The following is a 23,538-nucleotide window of genomic DNA, read 5'->3' as shown; positions in this document are numbered from 1 at the left end:
TATCACTGAGCAACATCCTCAGCTCTATTGATTGATTGATTGATTGAGACAGGACAGAAACTTGCTAAATTGTTGAGGCTGGCCTAGAACTTGTGATCCCCTTGCCTTAGCCTCCCAAGCCACTGGAATTACAGATGTGCGTTACTGTGCCCAGCTCTTCACTCTCACTTTCAAAGAAACTTATTTCCACTCCTTTCTTTTTTTTTCTTCTTTTTTTAAAAGAGAGAGTGAGAGAGGAGAGAGAGAGAGAGAGAGAGAGAGAGAGAGAGAGAGAGAGAGAGAGAGAATTTTTAATATTTATTTTTTAGTTCTCAGCGGACACAACATCTTTGTTGGTATGTGGTGCGGAGGATGGAACCCGGCCGCACGCATGTCAGGTGAGCGCGCTACCGCTTGAGCCACATCCCCAGCCCCTTATTTCCACTCCTTTCTAAGGCAAACAGATTCTGGAATAAAAACCTTATCTCTTTTTAGCTTCCTAACCCCTAGGATGAATTTTAGCTTTTTCAAAGCTGCTCAAAGAGCTACCATTAAGTGATCTATCTATATTCTGACTTGCAAATGTGTGTGTGTGTGTGTGTTACTAGGGAGTGAATTCAGAGGTACTTCACTGTTGAACCAAATTCCCGACTCTTAAAATTTTATTTGAGGGCTGGGGATGTGGCTCAAGCGGTAGCGCGCTCGCCTGGCATGCGTGCGGCCCGGGTTCGATCCTCCGCACCATATACCAACAAAGATGTTGTGTCCGCCGAGAACTAAAAAATAAATAAATATGTAAATATTGAAAATTCTCTCTCTCTCTCTCTCTCTCTCCTCTCCCTCTCTCTCTCTCTTTAAAAAAAAATAAATAAAATAAAATTTTATTTGAAGGAGGATCTAAATTGCTGAAACTGACTTTGACCTTGTGAAGCCGACTTTGACCTTGTGATCCTCCTACCTTGGCCTCCTGAGTTGCTAGGAGTACTCATGTGTGCCACACAGTTGACTGGCTTGGAATTTTACTGCCTTTTTACTTCCTTAATTTTCTTTGTCTTTATAGGTTTATGTTTTAGAAAAACCCTGTAATTGTCATTTATGGTGGTATTAGAGGGAAAGTAAATAATAGTTCTTTTATAGATTGATTGATTGCAGAAATGGGGATGGGAACCAGAGCCTCAAGCATGCTAGGCAAGTGCTCTACCACTGAGCTATGCCCCAACCTCTTTTAAAATTTCACTTTGATACAGCATCTCACTGTATCAGCATCTCACTAAATTGCCAGGGTTGGCCTAAACCTGAGATTCTTCTGCCTCAGCCTCCCAAGTAGCTAGAATTATAGGTGCACACCACCATGTGTATATATATATATATAGTCTTAAGATGTTTAAAATGCCGATAACAAGGATAACAAGGACTTAGACTTTTCACTCTTTCCTGCAAATATCTGATGAGTGGCTTAAAGTAGGATTAAAGACCTGGCATCTCTGCCTCCATTTTACATCTGTCTCCTTTGCTCTGAGTCACCCTGGATTCCAGGAAAAACAGATCTGCTAGATAAACATCTTAGGATGAGCTTCAGCTAACCCTCAGGCACCAGCAACTTTCTTATCCATACCAGGCCTTGCCTGAACAGACCCAAGATAACTACAGCAAGACCACACCTGATCAAGGTCACCGCTTAGAGAGCGGCACTAAACCTGGGCCAGGAAAACCCCCAATGCTTGCCCTCCTTCCCCTGTACATGCAACCTCACAGTCATTGGCAGCCCGGAGGACAGGATGAGTCCCGTTCTTTTCTCAGGGTAGCTTCACTGGTTGAAGTTCCTTTCATGCATGTGGGGGCAGGGTAATAAAGTCTTTCCTTTCATGCTTTTTCAGCATTACCTTTTCTGCTTGGTTCTTGGGGCTTGTACCAGAAATGATACGTTAGATTCCCAGAGTCAGGCCTCTGGCGCAGTAATAATACTACAGCTGTCATTTTATTTTTTTTGAACTTTATTTATGTGAGCCAGGTGTGCTAGCACATGCCTATAATCCCAGCGACTCTGGAGGTTGAGGCAGGAGGATTGAAAATTCAAGTAAGCCTCAGCAATTTGGCAAGGCCCTAACAACCAATTGAGACCTTGTCTCAAAATAAAACATAAAAGGGCTGGTGATGTGATTCAATCCTCAATACAAAAATTAATTAATTAATTAAAGATGTGCAGAGCGCAGTGGCGCATGCCTGTAATCCCAGCGGCTTGGGAGGCTGAGACAGGAGAATCGTGGATTCAAAGCTAACTTTAGCAACAGTGAGGTGCTAAGCAACTGAGGGAGCCCTGTCTCTAACTAAAATACAAAATAGGGTTGGGGATGTGGCTCAGTGGTTGAGTGTCCCGGAATTCATCCCCAGTACCTTCCCTCAAAAAAACAGAGGGCTAAGGATATAACTCTGTGCTTGACTACCATGTACAAGGCCCTGGGTTTAAAAAAAAAATACACATACACACACACATATATATACACACAGATATGTATATATAAATAAATGAATATATACATATATAATTTTTGAGTATAAAAGAGGGCTACAGATATACAGATGTAGTGTTGTGGTGGAGTGTTTGCCTAGTATGTGTGAGGCCCTAAATTCAATCCCCAGCAACACACACACACACACATCATACTTAAAAAAAAAAAAAAAAGTGTAAAAAAGCTGGATACTATGGTGCATGCCTGTCATCCTAGCAATTCAGGACTCAGAACTGAGGCAGGAGGATCCCAAGTTGGAGGCCAGCATTAATAATTTGGTGAGATGCTCAGCCACTTACCAAGAACCTGTCTCAAAATTATTATCATCATCATTATCATTATCATCATCATCATTATCGCTATTACTTTGGCACTAGGAATTGAACCCAAGTGCTTAACTACTTAGCCACATCCCCGGCCCTCTTTATTTTTCATTTTGAGACAGGGTCTCACTAGGTTGCTTATAGCCTTGCTAAGTTGCTGAGGCTGGCTTTGAACCTGTTATCCTCCTGCCTCCGTCTCCTGAGTTACTGGATGCATCACCACACCCAGCCTCAAAATTAAAAATAATTTAAAAAAAGTACTGGGAGGGCTGGGTTGTGGCTCAGTGGTAGAGTGTTTGCCTAGCATGTGTGAGGTACTGGGTTCAATTCTGAGCACCACATATAAATAAATAAACATAAAAAAGATCCATCAATAACTAAAAACATACATAAAAATAATTTTTTAAAAAGTACTGGGAATGTAGCTCAGTGCTAAATAGCCCTGAGTTAAATCCCCAGTACAAACAAAAATTTAAAAAAGTTTGATCTACATTTTTCAGTTTACTTTATTTCAGCTTTAAAAATTCTTGATTTTATTAGATTTGCAATTATGCCTCATTTGATTTTGGAAGCACTTGAGAAAATCAACTATGTTACACTTTTGTGATTATATATTGAAACGAAGGAGAATGTGTCCAGGGGCAGAACTGGGGATCGAACTCGGGGCCTTCAGCATGCCAAACACATGCTCTAGTACTGAGTTACAAACTCAGCCCTCACGTGAGATTAAGAATATCTATTTAGCTATAAAGGATTTGGGAATCAATAGATGGCCTTTAGAAAAACTAAAATTGATTCATGACTCATGCCCAATAGAACAAAGATCTGCATGTGAAGAAATGAGACCATACAAGTACTGAAAGGAAAAATAGTAAATTCCTTTATTACCTTTCTGTGTATCAAAATCTAAAAACCATAAGAGATTGATAAATTTGTCTGCATACATATACAAAAACTTTGCACAGCCAAATCTCCAGAAGCCTATACAGAAATGTTTAAAGCAGCTCTGTTCATAACAGCACCAAATTCAAAACACCCAAAATATCCATCAATTATTAAATGGATATAGGACAGTCATATAATGAATTATTCAACAATGAAAAGAAATACTAGCTGGGCATGGTAGTGGACTCCTTTAAATTCAGGGACTGGGGAGGCTAAGGCAGGAGGATCTACGTTCAAAACCAGCCTGGACAACTTAGGGAGATCTTGTCTCAAAATATAAAACAAGGTCAAGGTGTGTAACTTAGTGGTAGAGAGTCCCTGGGTTCGATACCAGTACTGCAAAATAAGAAAGAAAGAGACACTGATGCATGTAATAACAATAACATGGTTAAACCTCAAAAGCTTTTCCACTGCTGGGACTAAAGGATCCATCCAGAACAACTGTAACCGAAGAAGGATTTATTTAAGGGCTCATGGTTTCGGAGATTTTAATCCATAGACAGCAGTCTCCATTCCTTAGGGTTCAAGGTAAGGCTGAACATCATGGTGGAAGAGTGTGGTGGAGGGAAGCAGCTCACACCATGATCAGTAAGCAGAGAGAGACTCTACTGGCCAGATACAAATGTATTCCCAAGCCCAGGCCCCTAAGGAACCACTTCCTCCAGCTATACCCTCCACTTCAGCTACCACTCAGTTAATGCCTATCAGGGGATTAAGTCACTGATAGTGTTAGGACTCTTACAACCTGATCATTTCTCCTCTGAACCTTCTTGCATTGTCTCACATGTGAGATTTTGGGGGACATCTCATATCTAATCCATAACAAGCATTATGTTAAGTAAAAGAGACCAGATACAAGAGGAAAATTCTGGGGGCTGGGTGTATGGCTCAGTAATAGAGTGCTTGTCTAATATATGAGAGGTCCTGAGTTCAATTCCTAACACTAAAGAAAAAAACAGAACAAAACAAAACAAAAAAGTGTCTGTTTTCCATATGATTCCATTTAGGGTGTACTGAAAAAAAGAAATAGAAATCAGGTCAGGGATACCAAGGACAGAGGATAGGAGGGGAGACTGACCACAAAGGGACGTGAGGGCACTTTCAGATTAATGGAAATATTATATTATCTTGATTATAATGATGGGATACATTTGTCAAATTCATGGACTCTGAAAAGGATAATTTTTCCTGTAGCAAAAGTGTAGCTCAATAAATATGATTTGCTCTAATCCCAGCTACTCCAGAGGCTGAGGCCGGAGGATCACAAATTTTTCAGGGTCTTGTATGTGTGGGGCAAGCACTCTACCTAGGAGTAACATCCCCACCTGATCACAAGTTAGAAGCCAGCCTGGGCAACTTGGCACAAACCTGTCTCAAAATAAAATAAAAGGGGCTGGGGATGTAGCTCAGTGGTAAAGTCCTTTCCTAACACATGCAAGGCCCTGAGTTAAACCACACCAAAAAAAAAAAAAAAAGTAACATACATAGTCTTTATTCCTAATATACTAATTCATATTATATTGATAATATCAGTAAGTTAGAAATGGATATGGGAAAAATACACCCCATTATTATAGTTCAAAACCACAAAATACCAAAAATAATGTGAGGGTTATAAAACTCAACAAAACCAGCACAATGGCACATGCCTGCATTCCCAGCTACTCGGGAGGCTGAGACAGGAGGATCACAGATTTGAGGCCAGGATAGGCAACTTAATAAGACTATGTCTCAAATTAAAAACGAAAAAGGAATGGGGGGAGGGCGGTGGGGGAGCTGCGGTTGTAGTGCCATGGCAGAGTGCTTGCCTAGCATGGTGAGGCACTGGGTTCAGTTCTCAGCACTGCATATAAATAAATAAAATAAAGGTCCATTAACAACTAAAAAATATTTTCTAAAAAAAAGTATTGGGGGATTGGGGTTATGGCTAGTGGTAGAGCTCTTGTCTCACATGTGGGGGGATCTGGGTTTGATCTTCAGCACCACATAAATAAATAAAATAAAGGCATTGTTCCCATCTGCAAAAAAAAAAAAAAAAAAAAAAAAAAAGACTGCTCAGTGGTAAAATGTTCAAGCCCCCCGGCACTGGGAAAACAACAACAGTAAATAAATGAACAGCGGTGACACGATGAGCCATACATCACAACAAATCGTTTGAACCCCTACCATTCACAACATGTAAGAGTAAATTCTAAGCCAGGTGTGGTAGCGCAGCCTGTAAGCTCAGTGACTTGGGAGGCTGAGGCAGGAGGATCTCAAGTTCCAGGCCAACCTCAGCAACTTAGTGAGACCTGTCTCAAAAAATAAAAGGACTGGGGACTTAGCTCAGTGGTGCAGCACCCCTGAGTTCAATCCCCAGGACAAAAAAAAAAGAAGGAAAAGAGAAAAAAAAATCATTTTCCTTAAGTTACATCCATGACCACACAGCAGATTTTCGAGCCCAAGCTTTCCTAATATTTATGCGGTTCTATCCTCAGGCTAGTGCAGTCTGTTCCTTTCTATTTAGGCTCAGCTGGAATTAAGCAAAATCATGTGTAAGCATTCAACAAGTCATGGTCACGCGATCCACGCGTTACTGACATCGCCACACCTCCACCTATCCCTCACTGCAGGTTCAGCCCTTGCTTCTGTCCCTGGACTGCAATTTTAAGTCAGCTCCCTCAGGTGGCTCCTGGTGGCACCGAAGCTACAAGCTCAGTTTTATTTCTCCTGAGGAAAATTGGTGTAAAACTGCCTCCAGCTGGCTGCTGTCCAGCCTCTCCTGTTCTTCAGAGACCAGTTTTTCTAAGTGTGGTCTGTGAAAAGCATTTTCCCAAATCCCTCGCCCAGTCCCTCTGCAGCTCCCTGGGCCTGGCTCCACCCTGCTTCACTGACCCCACTATGCCTTAGTCAGCAAGAGCCCTTCAGTGGTTTAATAGGAAACAGTCATTCATCCAACCAGTACTTACTGAGTGTCCACCAAGGCCACACAGTGCTTTAGGTGCCAGGGAGACAGCAGTGCAGAAAATAAAAACGCACAGTCCCAGGGGAGCTCACGGTCCAGTAGCGGAGACCATGTAGGTTTGATTGACTGGCTGATTGGCTGGTGCTGGGGATTGGATACAGAGGTGCTCCATCACCAAGCTACGCCCCAGCCCTTTTTATTTTTTATTATGATGCAGGGTCTCACTAAGTTGCCCCGGCTGGCCTTGAACTTGCTATCCTCTTGGCTCAGTTTCCGGAGTCACTGGGGTTACAGGCAAGCACCATTGTGCCCCACTATTTATTTATTTATTGTTGGTGCTGGGGTCCCAGAGCCTGATGCATGCCAAGAACTCACTTTATCACCCAAGCCCTGCCTGATTCTCTTCCCTATCATCCTTATCTCAGTGTTATTCAATCCCAATCACCCAAGACAGAAACCTTCAGTCACCAATGAGTTCAGCTCCTAAGTCCCTTTTGAATCCACCCCTTCTCTCTCTCTCTCTCTCTTCAGTACTGTGGTACTGGGGATCAAACCCAGAGTCACTCTACCACTGAGCTACATCCTACATCCTTTTTATTTTTGATTTTGAGTCAGGGTCTCATTAAATTGTCAGCTGGCTTGAAACTTGAGATCCTCCTGCTTCAGCCTCCCTGAGTTTCTGGGATTATAGACATGTACCACTGGTGCCCAGCTCTGATTAAGGACCTTAAATCTCTTCCCCTTGGACAGCTACAAAGGTTTTCTGTTCTCTCCGCCCATTGATTCAACCTCCTGGAAGTTGTCCTTCATACAATTGTTGCCAAAGTCCTTGCAAAACACCAACATGTAAGCCCTGGGTTCCACCCCCAGAACCACATACATACATACATACATAAATAAATAAATAATTGAAGAAAACATCAATGTATCTATAATCACCATCTCGGGAGGCTGAGGCAGGAGGATGTCCAGTTCAAGTCCAGCCTGCACAATATAGTGAGACCCTGACTCTAAACAAAAAATAGGGGTGGGGTGGGAAAATGGCTCTGTGGTAGAGCACTTGCCTAACATCATAGAGACTCTGAGTTCAAATTCCTGCATCAACAAAAATAAATAAACAGGGATCAGGATAGAGCTCAGTGCCTTTATAACTGAGTTCAATCCCCAGTACTGGAGAGAAGAAAAATACAAAAGCACTCCTGGAGAGGGCAACTGTCTTATTTATCTCTGCATGTCCCAACATCTGCCATAGAAGCCAATTATATGAATGAATGTAAACCTCATTCATATATTAGTGACTCATAGTTCAGGAAAGTGAGGTTCAGAGGGTGAGTTTCACTGAACAAGGTCAGACAGCTAACGAGATTCTAATTTAGATCTAACACCAAAACTCAAGCTACTCCACTTATACTGAGGAAGAACAGAAGAAATGAAAATAAGTAGAAAGGAGATGTAAAGGAAGGACAAGGAAATAAAATTATAATTCAGAATTTCCACATACTTTTCTAGGCCTGTAAGTCTGTAAGCCACTCTCTCTCAGCCCTGTCACTCCTAGAGTTTCTGGGAAATCTGTAAATTATGCACTGTTAATTAACCCCACCCTACAAACAGACTAAGTAGAGAGACACAATATTTTGAGAAACCCCCATAATCTCAGGGACTTCCCAGTGTTATCTATGGTTCAGATAATGAAGACTTGTAGCCTAAGGATCCTGAGAATAACCACCTTGAACAGTCCTGAGACTACCTGATATCCTCCCTGCATACCCTCCCATGCCTGCCCTTCACTAAGTTTCCTTAAAAGAAGAGCTGGGGGGGCTGGGGATGTGGCTCAAGCGGTAGCGCGCTCGCCTGGCATGCCTGCGGCGCGGGTTCCATCCTCAGCACCACATATAAACAAAGATGTTGTGTCCGCCGAAAACTAAAAAATAAATATTAAAATTCTCTCTCTCTCTTTCTTAAAAAAAAAAAAAAAGAGCTGGGAACCACAAACACACCTCTCTCTTGAGTGTGTATCTACATTTCTAAATAAACCTCTGACTGGCATGTGCTTTAGTTCTTTAGTTCTTTTCTATCAAGTGAGCCAAGGGTCCTGCTGGTTTCGAATTCCCCTTCTTCCCAAGAACTTCCCACCTGTGATAATACCACCTCTCTCCCTCTCTGACACTGGTCCACTTTATGCATTGAATATAGCCCCTGCTGCTCTGCCACTGCAACTGATTTCAAAATGGACATATTTCTTTGTCTTCCTCTCTCCCTATCCTCCCTAATCTTGGGGAAATAGGATTACATTTTTCCCCCTATTTTAGGCAGATTTATCTGTCCTTGAGTACACACTCCCATAGGAACCAAGTAATCCAGACTTTGGGGATGGCACCAGAAGATCTCATAAGTGACCATCTCCCAGATTAACAAGTGAATTACACGTCCAACAGAGAACACGTGGAATGTAGCCTTTGAATCACCTGTTTCAAAGCCTTCTGTTCCTGCTGATGGGCAGAATCACAGCCTTTGGGACAGGAGTCCCCCTGTTTCTCCTCTGCTAGCAAAACAATAAACCTCCTTTTTCCCTTTTCTCAAAACTGTGTCCTTGTTATTGGATTGACATTGGGAACAAGGACAAAGCTTTCGGTAACACTTCTCCCATTTTGTCTTCTTCAGTTCTTTGGCTCTTCCCCTTGGTCTTAAACACACTCAGACTTCTCTGATTCCTCCAGCTTTATGGTCACACCCATCTCTCTCTCTCTCTCTTTTTTTTTTTTTTTTTTGGTATGGGAGATTGTAGGTGGAGCACTTAACCACTGAACCACATCCCCAACCCCCACCCCTGCCCTTTTAACAAATCTTTTGTTTAGAGATAGGGTCTCACTGAGTTGCTTAGGGCCTTGCTAAATTGCTGAGGCTGGCTTTAAACTTGCTATACACCTGCCTCAGCCTCAGAGCCACTGGGATTACATGTGTGAGCCACCAGCTCATACTCATCTTTATTTTACTTCTCTGCAGCATTATTTTTTAATTTCAATTTTTTGCATGGTGCTGGGGATTGAACCCTGGGCCTTGCACGTGCTAGGCAAGAGCTCTATAGCTGAGCCACATCCGCAGTCCTTCTCTACATTCGACACTTTCATTTTCTGGGTTCTTTTGGGATCTATTCCCAGGTTTTCTTTTCTTTCTTTGTATTGGGAATTGAACTCAAGGGCACTTAACCACTGAGCCACATCCCCAGCCCACTTTATTTTTTGTTTTGAGACAGAGTTTCCTTAAGTGGAAGACCTCGCTAACTTACTGAGACTTGATTGTATTCCTTGTGGCTTTGAAACTTACATGTTCCTTTTTCCCAGCCTTCTTCTCCCTGATCTTCTTTTCCTTGATGTCCTTCCTGATCTCTCCTCCCTAATCTCATTTTCTCTGAATCACCTCATTAGAAGACCCCTGTTCCTGCTGATGGGCAGAATCACAGCCTCTGTGACAGGAGTCCCCTGTGTTTTTCCTTTGCTAGCAAACCAATAAAACATTTTCCTTTTTCTCAAGACCTTGTCTTCATTATTGGATTGGCAGTGAGGCTCCAGCTTTTGGTTACAAGGCTGGCCTTGAACTTGCAAACCTCCTGCCTCAGGCTCCCGAGGTGCTGGGATTACAGGTGTGTGTCACCATGCCTGGCAGGTTCCCAGTTTTTCAAGGTCCTGCTCTCTAAGGATTCCTGGCCAAGAGTGCAGTGGTTCACTCTGAGACTGAGGCATGAAGATCACAAACTCAAGGCCAGGCTGGTAAACTCAGCAAGAGCCTGTCTCAAAATAAAAAAAAGGGCTGGGGCTGGGACTCAGTGGTGGGGAACCTGAGGGTTCAATCCCCAGCAGGTATGGGAAAGGCTTAGAATCCCTTTTTTACATCCAGTAGGGTCTTCAATATCTCACACTCCACCTAAGCTCATTGGTATGTACGAAGAGCTTTACCTAGTGGGCATGGAGCCCCCCAAATCCTAGTTCTTTGTACATAAAATTATAAAATCCTTTTTAAAATAGTCATAATCATTATGCATTTATGTATACTTTACCCTAAAATTCCAAAAGAAAAAAATACAAAGCAATTGGAATGACTGAGAAATATTTTGTTATAAAGTTACCATAGAAGTGTTTTTTTCTGGGCTGGGGATGTGGCTCAAGTGGTAGAGCGCTCACCTGGCATGTGTGCAGCCCGGGTTCGATCCTCAGCACCACATACAAACAAAGATGTTGTGTCCGCCGAAAACTAAAAAATAAATATTAAAATTCTCTCTCTCTCTTTAAAAATTTTTTTTTTAAAAAAATTAAAGAAGTGTTTTTTCTGAGAATGAGGAAAGATTATTTTGTAAGTGAAATTTAGTTTTTTAGGGCTGGGGATGTGGCTCAAGCGGTAGCGTGCTCGCCTGGCATGTGTGCGGCCCGGGTTCGATCCTCAGCACCACATACAAACAAAAATGTTGTGTCCGCCGAGAACTAAAAAAAATATATATATTAAAAAAAAAAGTAAAACAAAAAAAAAAGAAATTTAGTTTTTTAATCATTTTTAATTGTATTAATTACATTTAAAAAAAATGAAGACTAATTCAGTCACATCTGTTTTCCAAGCAGACAAGGAGCTACACTAATGGGCCAAATAACCCTTGCCCATTGCTTTTCTCCTTTTCTGAAAAGCTAAGTGAGGACAGGTGCTGAGAAAACCAGTGTGATAAAAGTGAAGAAATTATCATGCAGAGCTGCTTAAATAGCCATAAAAGAGGAAGAATAAGTTCCACAAAAGGGCTAAAAATATTGCAGGTTGGGCTTCAGATTTCTAACCAACTATCAGGCAATCCCTCATGTAACACAGGGGGATGGCATACTATTATAGAATTTTAAGACCTGGAAGTACTGGGGTAAACAGATCTCTAGGTAAACAGACTTGAGTAAGTAGCCTTATCTCTGTGTGTCCTACAACTAGATTTCCATTGAATTACTATGAATTGTGTAAACGCAGCTCATCTCTTTTTATTTCTTTTCTTTTTTTTTTTTTTGGTGTTCCTGGGGATTGAACCCTGAACCTCATAAATACAAGACAAGCTCTGAGCCACGTGACCAGCCTATTGAGACAGGGTCTTCCTAAGTTGCCCATGCTGGCCTTGAAGTTGTGGTCCTTCTGCCTCCACCTCCTGAGCAGGGATTATAGATGTAAGCCTCAGTGCCCAGTCCATCTCATTTCTTCATGAAGATTTTTAGAATAAAAAATAGGTCAAACCTTAAAAATACCTACATATACATGAAAAAAAATAAATGACCATAAGTAGGGGTAGGAAGAAAAGCTGTCTAGAGTTACTTTGTGGTCAAGGCCTGTGATATTATGATCATATTCTTAAGTTGTCGTCTGTGATTCCTGGGGCTCATAACTGCCTCTCCAAGGCTGGCCATAGAAAATCGACTTCCTCTTCCCTACGGAGAAATGGCAAGTAGTCCCCAGCTTTCTGTTTTGGAGCTGGTAGTAAAGGAATTCTCTGATCTTGGGACTGGGGAAGGAGTTCAGTGGAGCACCTGGTTGGTATGCAGGAGGCCCAGGGTCAGATCCTCAGCTCCAAAATAATAAAAATTTTAAAATTATTTGGTTTACCTTGTCTGACGTTGTTCCAAAGACTCTCATGTTGCAAGGAGTCCTGTCTCCTATCCAGGAAGAAGGAAGAGTGGCCAAGAAGAATCTGGACTGGCCCCTCTAGGTTAGATTATACCCTTGGTGTCCATCACATTTCTACACAGTTGTCCATCTTCAGTCGTGCTAAGGTAATGGAATTTCCTTAACACTCAAAAGCACAGCAGGCAGAGTGCTACTGAATGGCTGAACACTTGGAGCTTCTTGGCAGGTCGTAGGTCCAGGATAGGGAAGCGCCATACCTTGCCTTAGGCATCTCTTCATCCCTATACTTTATTTACTTTGTTACTGAGGATTGAACCCAGGCCTGCTTTACCACTGAGCTGCACCTTCATTCTTCTAATTTTAAATATTGAGACATGGACTAGCTAAATTGCTGAGGGTCACACTAAATTACTAAGGCTGACTTCAGACTTGAGATCCTTCTACCTCAGCCTCCTCTGTCTCTGAGATCACAGGCTTGTGCCACTGTGCCTGGCTCATCTGTATCCTTTCAAAGGTAACAACTCAGGAGGCTGAGACAGGAGGATCTCAAGTTCAAGGCCAGCCTCAGCAACTTAGGCTTTCAACAACTTAGTGAGACTCTGTCTCAAAATAAAAAATTAAAAGGGCTAGGGATGTAGCTCAGTGGTAAATTGCTCCTGGGTTCAATCCCTAGTAGCCACCCCTCCACACACTAAATAAATAAATAAATAAATAAATAGTTAAAAAAGATAAAAAAAAAAAAAAATAAACTGGTATTCCAAGACTCAAGAGGTGGAGGCAGGAGGATTGCAAGTTCAAATCCAGCCTCAGCAAATTAGTGAAGTCCTAGCAAATTAGTGAAGTCCTAGGAAATTAGTGAAGTCCTAGCAACTTAGTCTCAAAATTAAAACAAAATTTAAAAGGGCTGGGGATGTGACTCAATGGTAAAGTCCCTGGGTTCAATTCCCAGGACCAAAGCATAAAATAAACTGGCAAATGTATTACCCTGAGTCCCCTATAGCAAATTAACAGAACTCAAGGAGTTGGCTAGTCAGAGGCCCAGGTAAGACAACCTGGGGCTTGTAACAGGCATCTAAAGTGCAAGAGGCAGGCGGTCATGGGAATTGAGCCCTCAACTGGTGGGATCTGAGCCATCTGTGGGGGAAAAACCCCCACATAACTGTTTCAGATCACTGAAGTGACCTGTGTTGTCAAAGTATGGTTGGTGAAAATGAGTCTGAGTTGGTTCTTCCTTTCACATCTTCAGAGCCCATCTTTTTTTTTTTGTTTTTGTATTTTATTTAGAGACAGGGTCTCATTGAGTTGCTTAGCGCATCGCTGAGGTTGGCTTTGAACTTGAGATCCTTCTGCCTCAACCTCCCCAGCCGCTGGGATTGCAGGTGTGCACCACCTTGTCCATCTTTAAACTCAAAATTTCGATGACATTAATGAGTTCTTATTCTGTGTGCATAAATAAATGTCTTGTTAGATTTACTAATGATTACTATGATTATATTTCTAAAGAAAAATGCTAGGAGTACTAAATGACTGAAAACTACTCAAACCATACATAGAATTTCTTTCCCCACCTCAATCCCCCAGATCTGTAAAAACTAAAATGGAGGAATTAAAACATGTTACCCATTAAGACTGTCAACAAGGTTCCCATTGTTCTAACAGCAGAAAGCTCAAAAGTCTGCCAATGAGGATGTCTCCACCTTATGTGGACACCAAAAAAAGGTGAGTCAGTTTTCCTGGAGTATTTTTTCATTTATTTGATTTTTTGCAGCCATGGCCACACCTCTTCCTGAACAGTTAGCTGGCAAATCCCCCGTATTATTTTGTTGATGATATTGTTTTTAAAAGGAACATTTTTTTTAAAAATTAAAAAGGCTTCATAGTTTTTACAACTGACACAGCTGATCATAAATAATTCAGATAATAATAAAGAACATGTGGAGAAAGAAAAAAGAAATTTAATATTCAATTTCTAAGCATTAAAGTCACTCCGTCTATTTTTTTTCTCTCTCTTTTTTCTTTTTTACTGCTGGGAATTGAATCCAGGGCTTCTGGTACCCTAATCAAGGACTTTACCACTGAACTACATTCCCAAGCCTAAAGTATAATCTTTGACATATCCACCACACTTTTCTCCGATCTCTGTGTGTTTATCGACAGACTGTGGGTGTGTGTATGGGTGAGAGTTTTGCTTTTGTGGTGGAGGACTGCACCCAGAGCTGGGCAGTGCTCTACGGCTGAGCTACCCCCTCAGCCCTTGCATATGAGTTTTGCATGAAGCGGGTAAAGCTAAGCATACTTATTTGTGATGTCTTCTTTCACTCTATGTCACACACATCTACTCATGTGATGTCTAAATATAGCAGCATCATTTTTAGTGGCTTTACTGCTTTTTTTTGCACAGAAACATAATTAACCAATTTTCTGTTGAAGGCTTTTTAGCTGCCTCCCCCCCACATTTGTGTGATCATCTCTTTGGGGTCAATCCCTGAGGGGAAGCCTGGGGTAAAGGACATGCACATCTTGCCTTGGACTCAGTTTTGCTATCTTGCCTTTGGGAATCGCGAAGGTCAGGGTTAGCTTCAGCTGAATGGGGCAGAGCACCACCAGGGGCTCACAAGACTGAAGTCTGTGTGCAGGAGGCAGTTGGCCCCTCTGGGGTCAGGCGCCTTCCATTTTGGTAATCGTCTTCAGATTTGGCTTTCTTTCAGGTTTTTTTTTTTCTTTTTTTGTACTGGGGATCAAATCCAGGGGTACTCTACCACTGAGCTACATCTCCGGCCCAGTTTTTTGTTTTTGTTTTTTTCAATTTTATTTAAATATTTATTTTTTAGTTATAGGTGGGCACAATATTTTTTTATTTTATTTTTATGTGGTGCTGAGGATCGAACCCAGTGCCTCATGCCTGCTACGCGATAGCTCTACTACTGAGCCCCAGCCCCAGCCCCGCCATTTTATTTTTATTTTGAGAAACAGTCTTGCTAAATTGCAGAGGCTGGCCTTAGACTTGCAATCCTCCTGCCTCAGCCTCCCCAGTTACTGGATTATAGCAGTGCTTTACCATGCCTGGCTTTGGGCTTCCTCTTTATGGTGTGATGGATACCCAAGTCCTAGTCATTGAGTTTGCATTCTAGACAGCAAGGAGAAAGGTACAAATAAGGATCCAACTTTCAAAAATGCCTTTGGGAGGTCACACTCACCACCTCCACTGACACCCTATTGACTGGAATTTAGTCATGTGACTAAATGAAGCTTCAATGGAGGCTGAAAAAAGCAGTTGCTTTGTTTGTATACTCTGAATTCCATGTGTTCAGCCAAAAGTTGGGTAATCTTTCAAGTACAGAAAAGGAAAATTAGACAGTGGGGGCTACTAATGGTTTCTGCCACAGAAGGCTGTACCAGTTACCATCCCGTGGCCACCTTACAGGAGAAAACCCCCTCCCATGAATTTACCAACACTTTCATCCGCAGGCAAACACCCCATATTATTTTAAATGCATTTCATCACTTACAAGGAAAAATATTTAGCCTATCCTCAAATAATTTTCGTATCTTACGATACCAGTATTGATGTATAGTTCTTCCCCAAAAGAAAAAAAGAACGTGCACGTGTCATCACAAAATGTGAATCACAACCAATTTCTACTAATTTCACTTTCTTTACATCACTTGACATTCTTTTCATCTCCATGGTTCTCCATAGGATTGTGGCAAAATCTTTTTAAGAAGGCTGTCTCCACACTTTTTTTTTCTTTTAGAGAGAGAGAGAATTTTTTAATATTTATTTTTTAGTTTCTGGCGGACACAACATCTTTCTTTGTACGTGGTGCTGAGGATCGAACCTGGGCCGCACGCATGCCAGGCGAGCGCGCTACCGCTTGAGCCACATCCCCAGCCCCCTGTCTCCACACTTGAACCAGCTGGCCTAGCCTCACACAGCAGCTAAGACCTCTTGCTAAGCTGCTGCTGTGGGCGTCATCTTTCTGTATTCTCCATGGCCGAAATCCTGGGGTGGTGTGCAAGGCCCCGCGTGATCCCAGCCACCTCTTCAGCATAACTCACACTAGCACTGGACTGTGCCCCACATTTCAAGCACGTTGCCTACTTCCATCACCACAGAATTCAGTGATGGCTAAAAGGACTTCTTCTGCTTAGAATTGTTCCTTCTATACCCTCCTTTCCTTGGAAAACATCTATTCCATTTTTTAAAGACTCAGATCCTGTAGTCACATCCCATATAAGATCTTTCCTGACCTACTTCCTTGCTTTGTGACATTTCTTTCAAAATATTCCAACAAACAGGACTAATATTTACCAATTCAGCATCCACTTACTGATTCACACTGTGCTCAGCACTGTGCTAACAGCTGCACTCGTGACGGTGTGAGCTGAACAGAGGCTGCAGCTCTTGAGCCTTCAGTCCTCACACTTTCCATTAATCAAAGCTAACTTCCATTCATCACGACCGTTTGCTAGAAAAGAAATCCTCGCTCCTCTATCAGTCTCTTCTTAGCATCTCTTAGCCTGTTCCAGATCATGTCAAGAGATATCCAAACATTCACTTATTCTTACTTTTATGACTCCATGTTTTATAATCAAGTCACTGGATTTTAAGAAGAACTGGGCATAACTTTCATTTGTCCTGTTATTTCCTACATTTTCTCCTCAAACTCATCCCTGAAAAAGGCCGTGCTAACGGCTTCCTGGCAATGACAAAGGCAAATCAGGATAGCCAAGATCAGGGAAAGGATGAGCCTAGTGGAGAGTGGCGGAAGTAAAGGCTGAATGAAGGACAGAGATGACATTGGGTGACATTCTTATGGGGAAAAGCTACACCCCAGCCTTTTTTTTTTTTTTTAAGTTTTTTGGTACTGGGGATTGAACTCAGGGCACTTAACCACTGAGCCACATCCCCAGCCCAATTTTGCATTTTATTTAGAGACAGGGTCTCACTGAGTTGCTTAGTGCCTGGCTGTTACAGAGTCTGGCCTTGAACTCTCGATTCTCCTATCTCAGCCTCTTGAGCCACTAGGATTACAGGTGCACACCACCATACCCAGCAGCCCCAGCATTTTTATTTTTTATTTTGAGGCAAGCTCTCACTAAATTGCAGCCACTATCCTTGAATTTATGATCCTCCTGCCTTAGCCTCCTGATTTGCAGGGATTACAGACATATGTCAGTGCACCCAGCAAGAATCTTATTTCTGTGGGGTTCCACTGCAAGATTTCTAATCGTGTTTTACTTTTCATCTTCCCATTCCCAGTTTCTTTTATTGTCTATCCCAAATAAGAATGATCCTGAACTAAAAAGTTTTCAGGATGCAGATGGGCATGGTGGTACACACCTGTAATCCCTGGGTTTTAGTGAGCTATGTCACTGCTATGACTAAAAGACCTAACAAGAATAATTTTAAGGAGGAAAAGTCTATCTGGGGGCTCACGGTTTCAGAGGTCTCAGTCCATTTTCAGCTGGCTCCATCCTCGGGGCTCAAGGTGAGGCAGAATATCCTGGCGAGAGAGTGTGGTGAAGGGAAGTGGCTCAGGACACCACACCAGAGAGCAGGGAAAGTCTAAACTCAGTTTACCAAATACATACCCCAGAGGCATGCTCCAGTGGTCTCCTCTCTCCACACCCTACCTGCCTGCAGTTAGCACTCAGTTAATCCCTGGCAGGGGGTTACTTTACTGACTGGGTGATGCCTCTTTTTTTTTTTTTTTTTTTTTTTAAATATTTATTTTCCTGTTTTCAGTGGACACAACATCTTTGTTTGTACCTGGTGCTGAGGATCGAACCAGGGCCACACGCATGCCAGGCGAGCGTGCTACCGCTTGAGCCACATCCCCAGCCCCTGGGTGATGCCTCTTATAACTCAATCATTTCATCTCTAAACCTTCTTGCTTTGTCTCACACATGGCTTTTGGGGGGACACCTCATAGTGAAACCAGAACCCTCAGGGACTTGGGAGGCTGTGACAGAAGGATGGCAAATTCAAGGTCAGCCTTGTGTTTTAGACAGCTTTTAGTCACCGATGTGACCAAAAGACCTGACAACAACAATTAGAAAAGTAAAAGTTTATTTTGGGGCTCCCAGTTTCAGAGATCTCAGTCCATAAAAGGCCGGCTCCATTCTTTGGGACTCCAGAGGAGGCAGAACATCATGATGGAAGAGTGTGGCAGAAAAGAGAAATTGGGAACAGGGCACCAGGAAGCACAGAGAGCTTTGCTCAGTAAGGACAAAATATAAACAAACCCAAAGGCATGCCTCCAGGGGCCGCCTCCTCCAGCCACACCCCACCTGCCTACAGCCAGCATTTAGTTACTCCCTATTAAGGCATGAATTTACTGATTAGGTTAAGACTCTCAGAACCTAATTGCTTCATCTCTAAACTTTCTTGCATTGTCTCATAAATGAGCTTTTGGGGGATACCTAATATTGAAACCATAAGACCTGGGCAACTTAGCAACACCATGTCTAAAAAAAAAAAAAGAAGAAGAAGAAAAGAAAAATGACTGCGGAAGTAGCTCAGTGGTAGAGTGTCCCTGGGTTCAGGGCTTGGTACAAACAAACAACTTCTTAAGGACAGATGACATAGAGAAGGAACTTCAAGTACACTAAATTTTGCACAAAATAGGGAGAAACTTAAAATTAGAGTGAATTCCTGATAGATCAAAAAGGCTTGGGCATACTAATTCAGGACTGCTGGCCTCAAGAAACAAAAATTCACCAGGGCCTGGTGGTGCTCACCATAATTCCAACTATTCCAGAGGCTGAGGCAGCAGGATGGCAAGTTGGAGACCAGCCAAGGCAATTCAGCAAGACCCTGCCTGAAAATCAAAATTTTGGAAAGGCCTGGGGGTGTAGGCCAGTAATAGAGCACTTGCAATTTTGGAGTCCCAAGTTCAATACCCAGTCCTGCAAAACAAAACAAAAACAACAAAAAAGAGAGACAGAAATTCAATATCACATAATTAAGAAAGAAGGCAACTGTGTTGGGTTTTATAACTTGGGAAATAGTGATGTGGCTGGCCTGGGGCACAACAGGATCCAGAGGTGCCACAGGATAGTGTCAGATTATCAACCCATTCTCTTTCCTTCTGTTTACTCTCCCCTCTGTTGTTGGCTCCTTATTGCCAAAGGCAGAAGTGTGCTTTTCATGAGTGGGGGGACCTGACAAGAGTCAATCCTTGAGACTCCCCAGAGAAAATCCAACAGAAATTGAAAAATCCCAAGAATGATCACATTGGTTCAGGACGGCCTGGTGCCCAGTCTTCTTGGAAGTAGGGGACAAAAAGGTGTAAAAAGTGGGGTGGGGCAGTGACTGAAGTGAACTGAAGTCAGGGCAAAAATAGTTAATTTGACTAGAACAGAAACTTTGTAGCAGGGTATGAGGACACCAGTTCAGGGTGTGAAGGGTCCAGATTATACACATCCAATCTTCCATATGTACAATGGAGCACTGGCCATCCTGATTCTCATTACTCGTGGTCATTATGCTCTATGAAGTCACTGCAAACACCGAATTAGACTGTGAACCACTGTCTTGGGAGAAATGTAGGGTTAGAGTCCCGTGAACCTCTGGTCACATCTTATTAGTACATGACTTTGCTTCATGTGTGTTTCTGTTTAGTACCTTATTGGCTGTATCTTCTTGATTCATTGACATTAAGCTCCCAGGCAGCAGCACTGCCAGTTGTCCAAAGGGAGTAATAAATACGTCTATTTTCCCTAAAGCATGTCCTTCTTGTACTTAGGAAACTAGACAGCACTTTAGCCCCAAGTTCACTGTTAAACAGCAAAACCCACCAATATAAAGCACGAAAATGTGGCGCTAAGCACAGTATGAAAAGGATCCTTGCTTACAGGTTGAGGGCTGAGACAAGCAGCACAGCAGCTCCTTGGAGGACCTGGGGGCGGGGGGGCTGCATCTTTTACGAACCCTGGACATGTTCAGAAATGACTGGGAAAGCCCAGGGTTACACGCATATTAGCGAGAAGACAACTTCAAAAATATGGAGCCTGTGGATGATCATTAGGATCCACAGGTACTTTCACTTCCGTGTATTTTGGAGGGCAGGTTGAGGGAGGGAGCAGGATTCTTGGGACCAGGTGGGAGAAACAGCAGTGCCTCTGTGTCACTGAGGGCCAGGATGGGGGAGGAAGGATGAATACAGGCATCAGGAAGGCAGGAGGATCTGATTTGCCTCAGGGCCTGAGGGGAGCAAGAGGGCAAAGGTCAGTAGGAGGGTGGAGTCAGATTCTGGAGCCTAGAGTAGGAGGGACCCAGAGTGGAAAGGAATCTCACTTTGAGGGGCAGGGTAACAATTCCAAACTGAGTCTTTGCTTTTGTCAAAATGTACATTTATAACTTAAAAGCAATGGGCTGGGTGCCTTGGCGCATGCCTGTATTCCCATGACTTGGGAGGCTGAGGCAGGAGCATTGCAACTTGAATGCCAGCCTCAGCAATTTAGCAAGGCACCAAATAACTCAGCCAGACCCTGTCTCTAAATAAAATATTTTTTAAAAGGGGGATGGGCCGGGTATGTAGCTCAGTAGTTAAGTGCCCCTGGATTCAATCCCTGGTACCAAATAAATAAATAAGTAAAAAACAAGACGAAACCCCAATAAGTAATGAATGGGTAGTGCTCTATTGAATCTCTCACTGATGATCAAAACCTCACAGTGAACCCATACAGTACTCACTGGCACTCCAGGCAGTGTTCTAGGTCTTTTACATTTTAGAATCCACTTCTTCCTCACTGCCTGTGAGGTGATGAACCGGTTTCAGAGGAAGAAACTGAGGCAGAATGGCTATGCGCAACTACCAGGGGACACTAGTATTTCTGGTTATGATTTAAAAACTCTCTTTTTAGCACAAGGCTCCCAACCTGCCTCTCTCTCCCCACTCCACTCCCAACCCGGAGCTTTGTCAATGTCTCTCATCTCTTTTCATCCAAAACAGAACAATAACAAACCACATTCACCTTAATTTCTGTTAAAAAAAAAAAAAAAGAAAATGAAGGATTTTTCAAACTAGCATACAAATCCCTAAATCTTGGGCTGGGATTGTGGAGTGCTTGCCTGGCATGAGTGAGGCACTGGGTTTGATTCTGGCACTGCATATAAATAAACAAAATATAAAGTCCACTGACAACTAAAAAATTATTTAAAAAAAATCCCTAAATCCCGTTTCTTTCCTGAATAAACCTAACTAGATTCTTTATTTTATCATTTACTCGTGGTGCCAGGGAACAAACCCAGGGATTCATGAATTCTAGGTAAAGTGCTGTACCACTGAGCTTTGCCCTCAGTCTTCCGATTCTTCACAATTTTGTACTTTAAAAATGCCAGATTTTCCCCCCATCCCCAGTTTTGGGCATTCATTCCAGGGGTGTTCTGCCACTGAGCTACACCCCCAGCCCTTTTATTTTTTATTTTGCTAGGGTTTCATTAAATTGCCCAGGTTGGCCTTGAACCTGGGATTGTTCTGCTTTGGCCACCAAAGTGGACAGGATTATAGGCATGTGAATACAGGGCTTTTTGCCTTAAGCCACTCATTTGATTTCCTCATGATTAAAGGGGTGATACCATCTACAGAGTTGAAACACCACAGACCATCTATAAAACAACTGTAAAGTCCAAAATGGAACTGTTAAGTAAATGCAAGTGTTTCAATGAGGAAACGTACACTTGCCTAGACCATCTATCTCTTCTGTTTACTGCCTTTATTTTAGCTTTCATTTCACTTCAATTTTCAAATACTGCTTTCTTCTCAAGTGGAGCGTACAGGAGAGAAGTCTCTGAGGAAAGGGGGAAGGATTTCACTCGGTCAACACATACTATTCTCATCAGCACCCTGATGCTACACAGTGACCTCATGAAGTTTTTATACATGGATCTCGGGAGCTGTCCCCATCGGCAGTATATCTAGGTTCAAGTACACACATGGCCACGGCTCTAGGATGCCTCTGACTTCTTAACTCATGATTTCCAAGGCTATTGTTTTTTTTTGGTTTGATTTTTCTTTTGGGAAATTGGGTCTCATAATCACAGCACAGTGACTTAGGAACTCCAGACCTATCATCTTTGCCTTCTATACCCTTATTTATTTGGAAAGGCTGGGCTTCAAACAAGTATGCTCAAAACAAGTCAGTCCCAGAGATGCCCCAAAGCCATCTCTGGGACTGACTTGTTCTGAGCACACTTGTTCTGCAGGGACAGCTTGCCTGCTACTCTTGCCAAGGCTCATCAGCCAGGGTGACCATCTGACCTAAGTCAATTAGGAAGTTTTGTTATAGGTGATGGAAAACTCTCTCAAACGGAGTTTGAACAAAAGGAGAGGACCATACTGGTTGATACAGATGTGGTGCACAGCTGGCTCCAGAGGCTCAACTGATGCCACAGATGCCGCCTTTCTTTTATCTGTGGGCCCTTTCCCTCAGCAGGTGGGCTGTTCCTGGTGGTAACAAGATGGCTGCTAGCAGATGCTGACTGGATCCACTACAGTGTCAAGTTCGGGGACAAAGGAAATACACCTTTCTCAAGAGTTTGTAATTGGCTTGGATTGGCGAGTGGACTATCTCTGAATGACCACGACCACTAAAAATGTTGGGTATGGCTCCTTGAACCATCTGGCATAAGGTTGAGGGAGGTAAGTTCCCTTTGGAAAATTACCACAAGAAGACAGACTCAGTCTGGTGGTTAAGACATCAGCCAGGCGAGGGAGCGCTTGCCTGTAATCCCAGTGACCAGGAGGCTGAGGCAAAAGAATTCCAAGTTTGAGACTAACCTGAGCAACCTTAGTAAGGCCCTAAGCAAGTTAGCCAGACTCTGTCTCAAAATAAAAAATAAAAAGGGCTGGGGATGTGGCTCAGTGTTTAAGCACCCCTGAGTACAATTCATGGTACCAAACAAACAAACAAACAAAAATCAAAAACCATAACAGGAGCTCCTGCCACATGAGCCAGACAGGCATATTCAGCCCTCCTTGGCTGAATGAAATCATCAGATCCTTTCTCTGGAGGAAATTGGAACTTGAGGCTTAGAACTGAGCTCTTGGCAGCAGCAGCAAAAACAGAAAGACATGGAGTCTGGGTCATCCAGGGGCTCCAGGTCCTCAATTCTCCGGGGCTTGGCTTATCTGTCAGGTGTCCTTACCATGGTGTCCCACGCATTTCTCCTGGAAAAGACCCACTACTG

General features: G+C 42.8%; 1 protein-coding gene across 3 annotated transcripts in view; it reads right to left on the bottom strand.

Annotated features, from left to right (window-relative positions):
* The window catches only part of Fbxo36 (F-box protein 36), an 82,327-nt gene that overhangs the window by 40,741 nt on the left and 18,048 nt on the right, over positions 1-23,538 (bottom strand). For 2 of the 3 annotated variants that reach the window (XM_078018164.1, XM_078018165.1), the window contains exon 2: positions 19,086-19,253. The exons of the other annotated variant lie outside the window; for it this stretch is intronic. In XM_078018164.1, the coding sequence (XP_077874290.1) occupies positions 19,086-19,088 (3 nt within the window). In that variant the 5' untranslated portion in view covers positions 19,089-19,253. The remainder of the gene's footprint in view (positions 1-19,085; positions 19,254-23,538) is intronic. 3 annotated transcript variants of the gene reach the window in all.

Source organism: Ictidomys tridecemlineatus, chromosome 7 (assembly GCF_052094955.1).
Source record: "Ictidomys tridecemlineatus isolate mIctTri1 chromosome 7, mIctTri1.hap1, whole genome shotgun sequence".
Taxonomy (NCBI): Eukaryota; Metazoa; Chordata; class Mammalia; order Rodentia; family Sciuridae; genus Ictidomys; species Ictidomys tridecemlineatus.
Note: the sequence above shows the minus strand (reverse complement) of the source record. Positions and strands in the feature narration are given on the sequence as shown.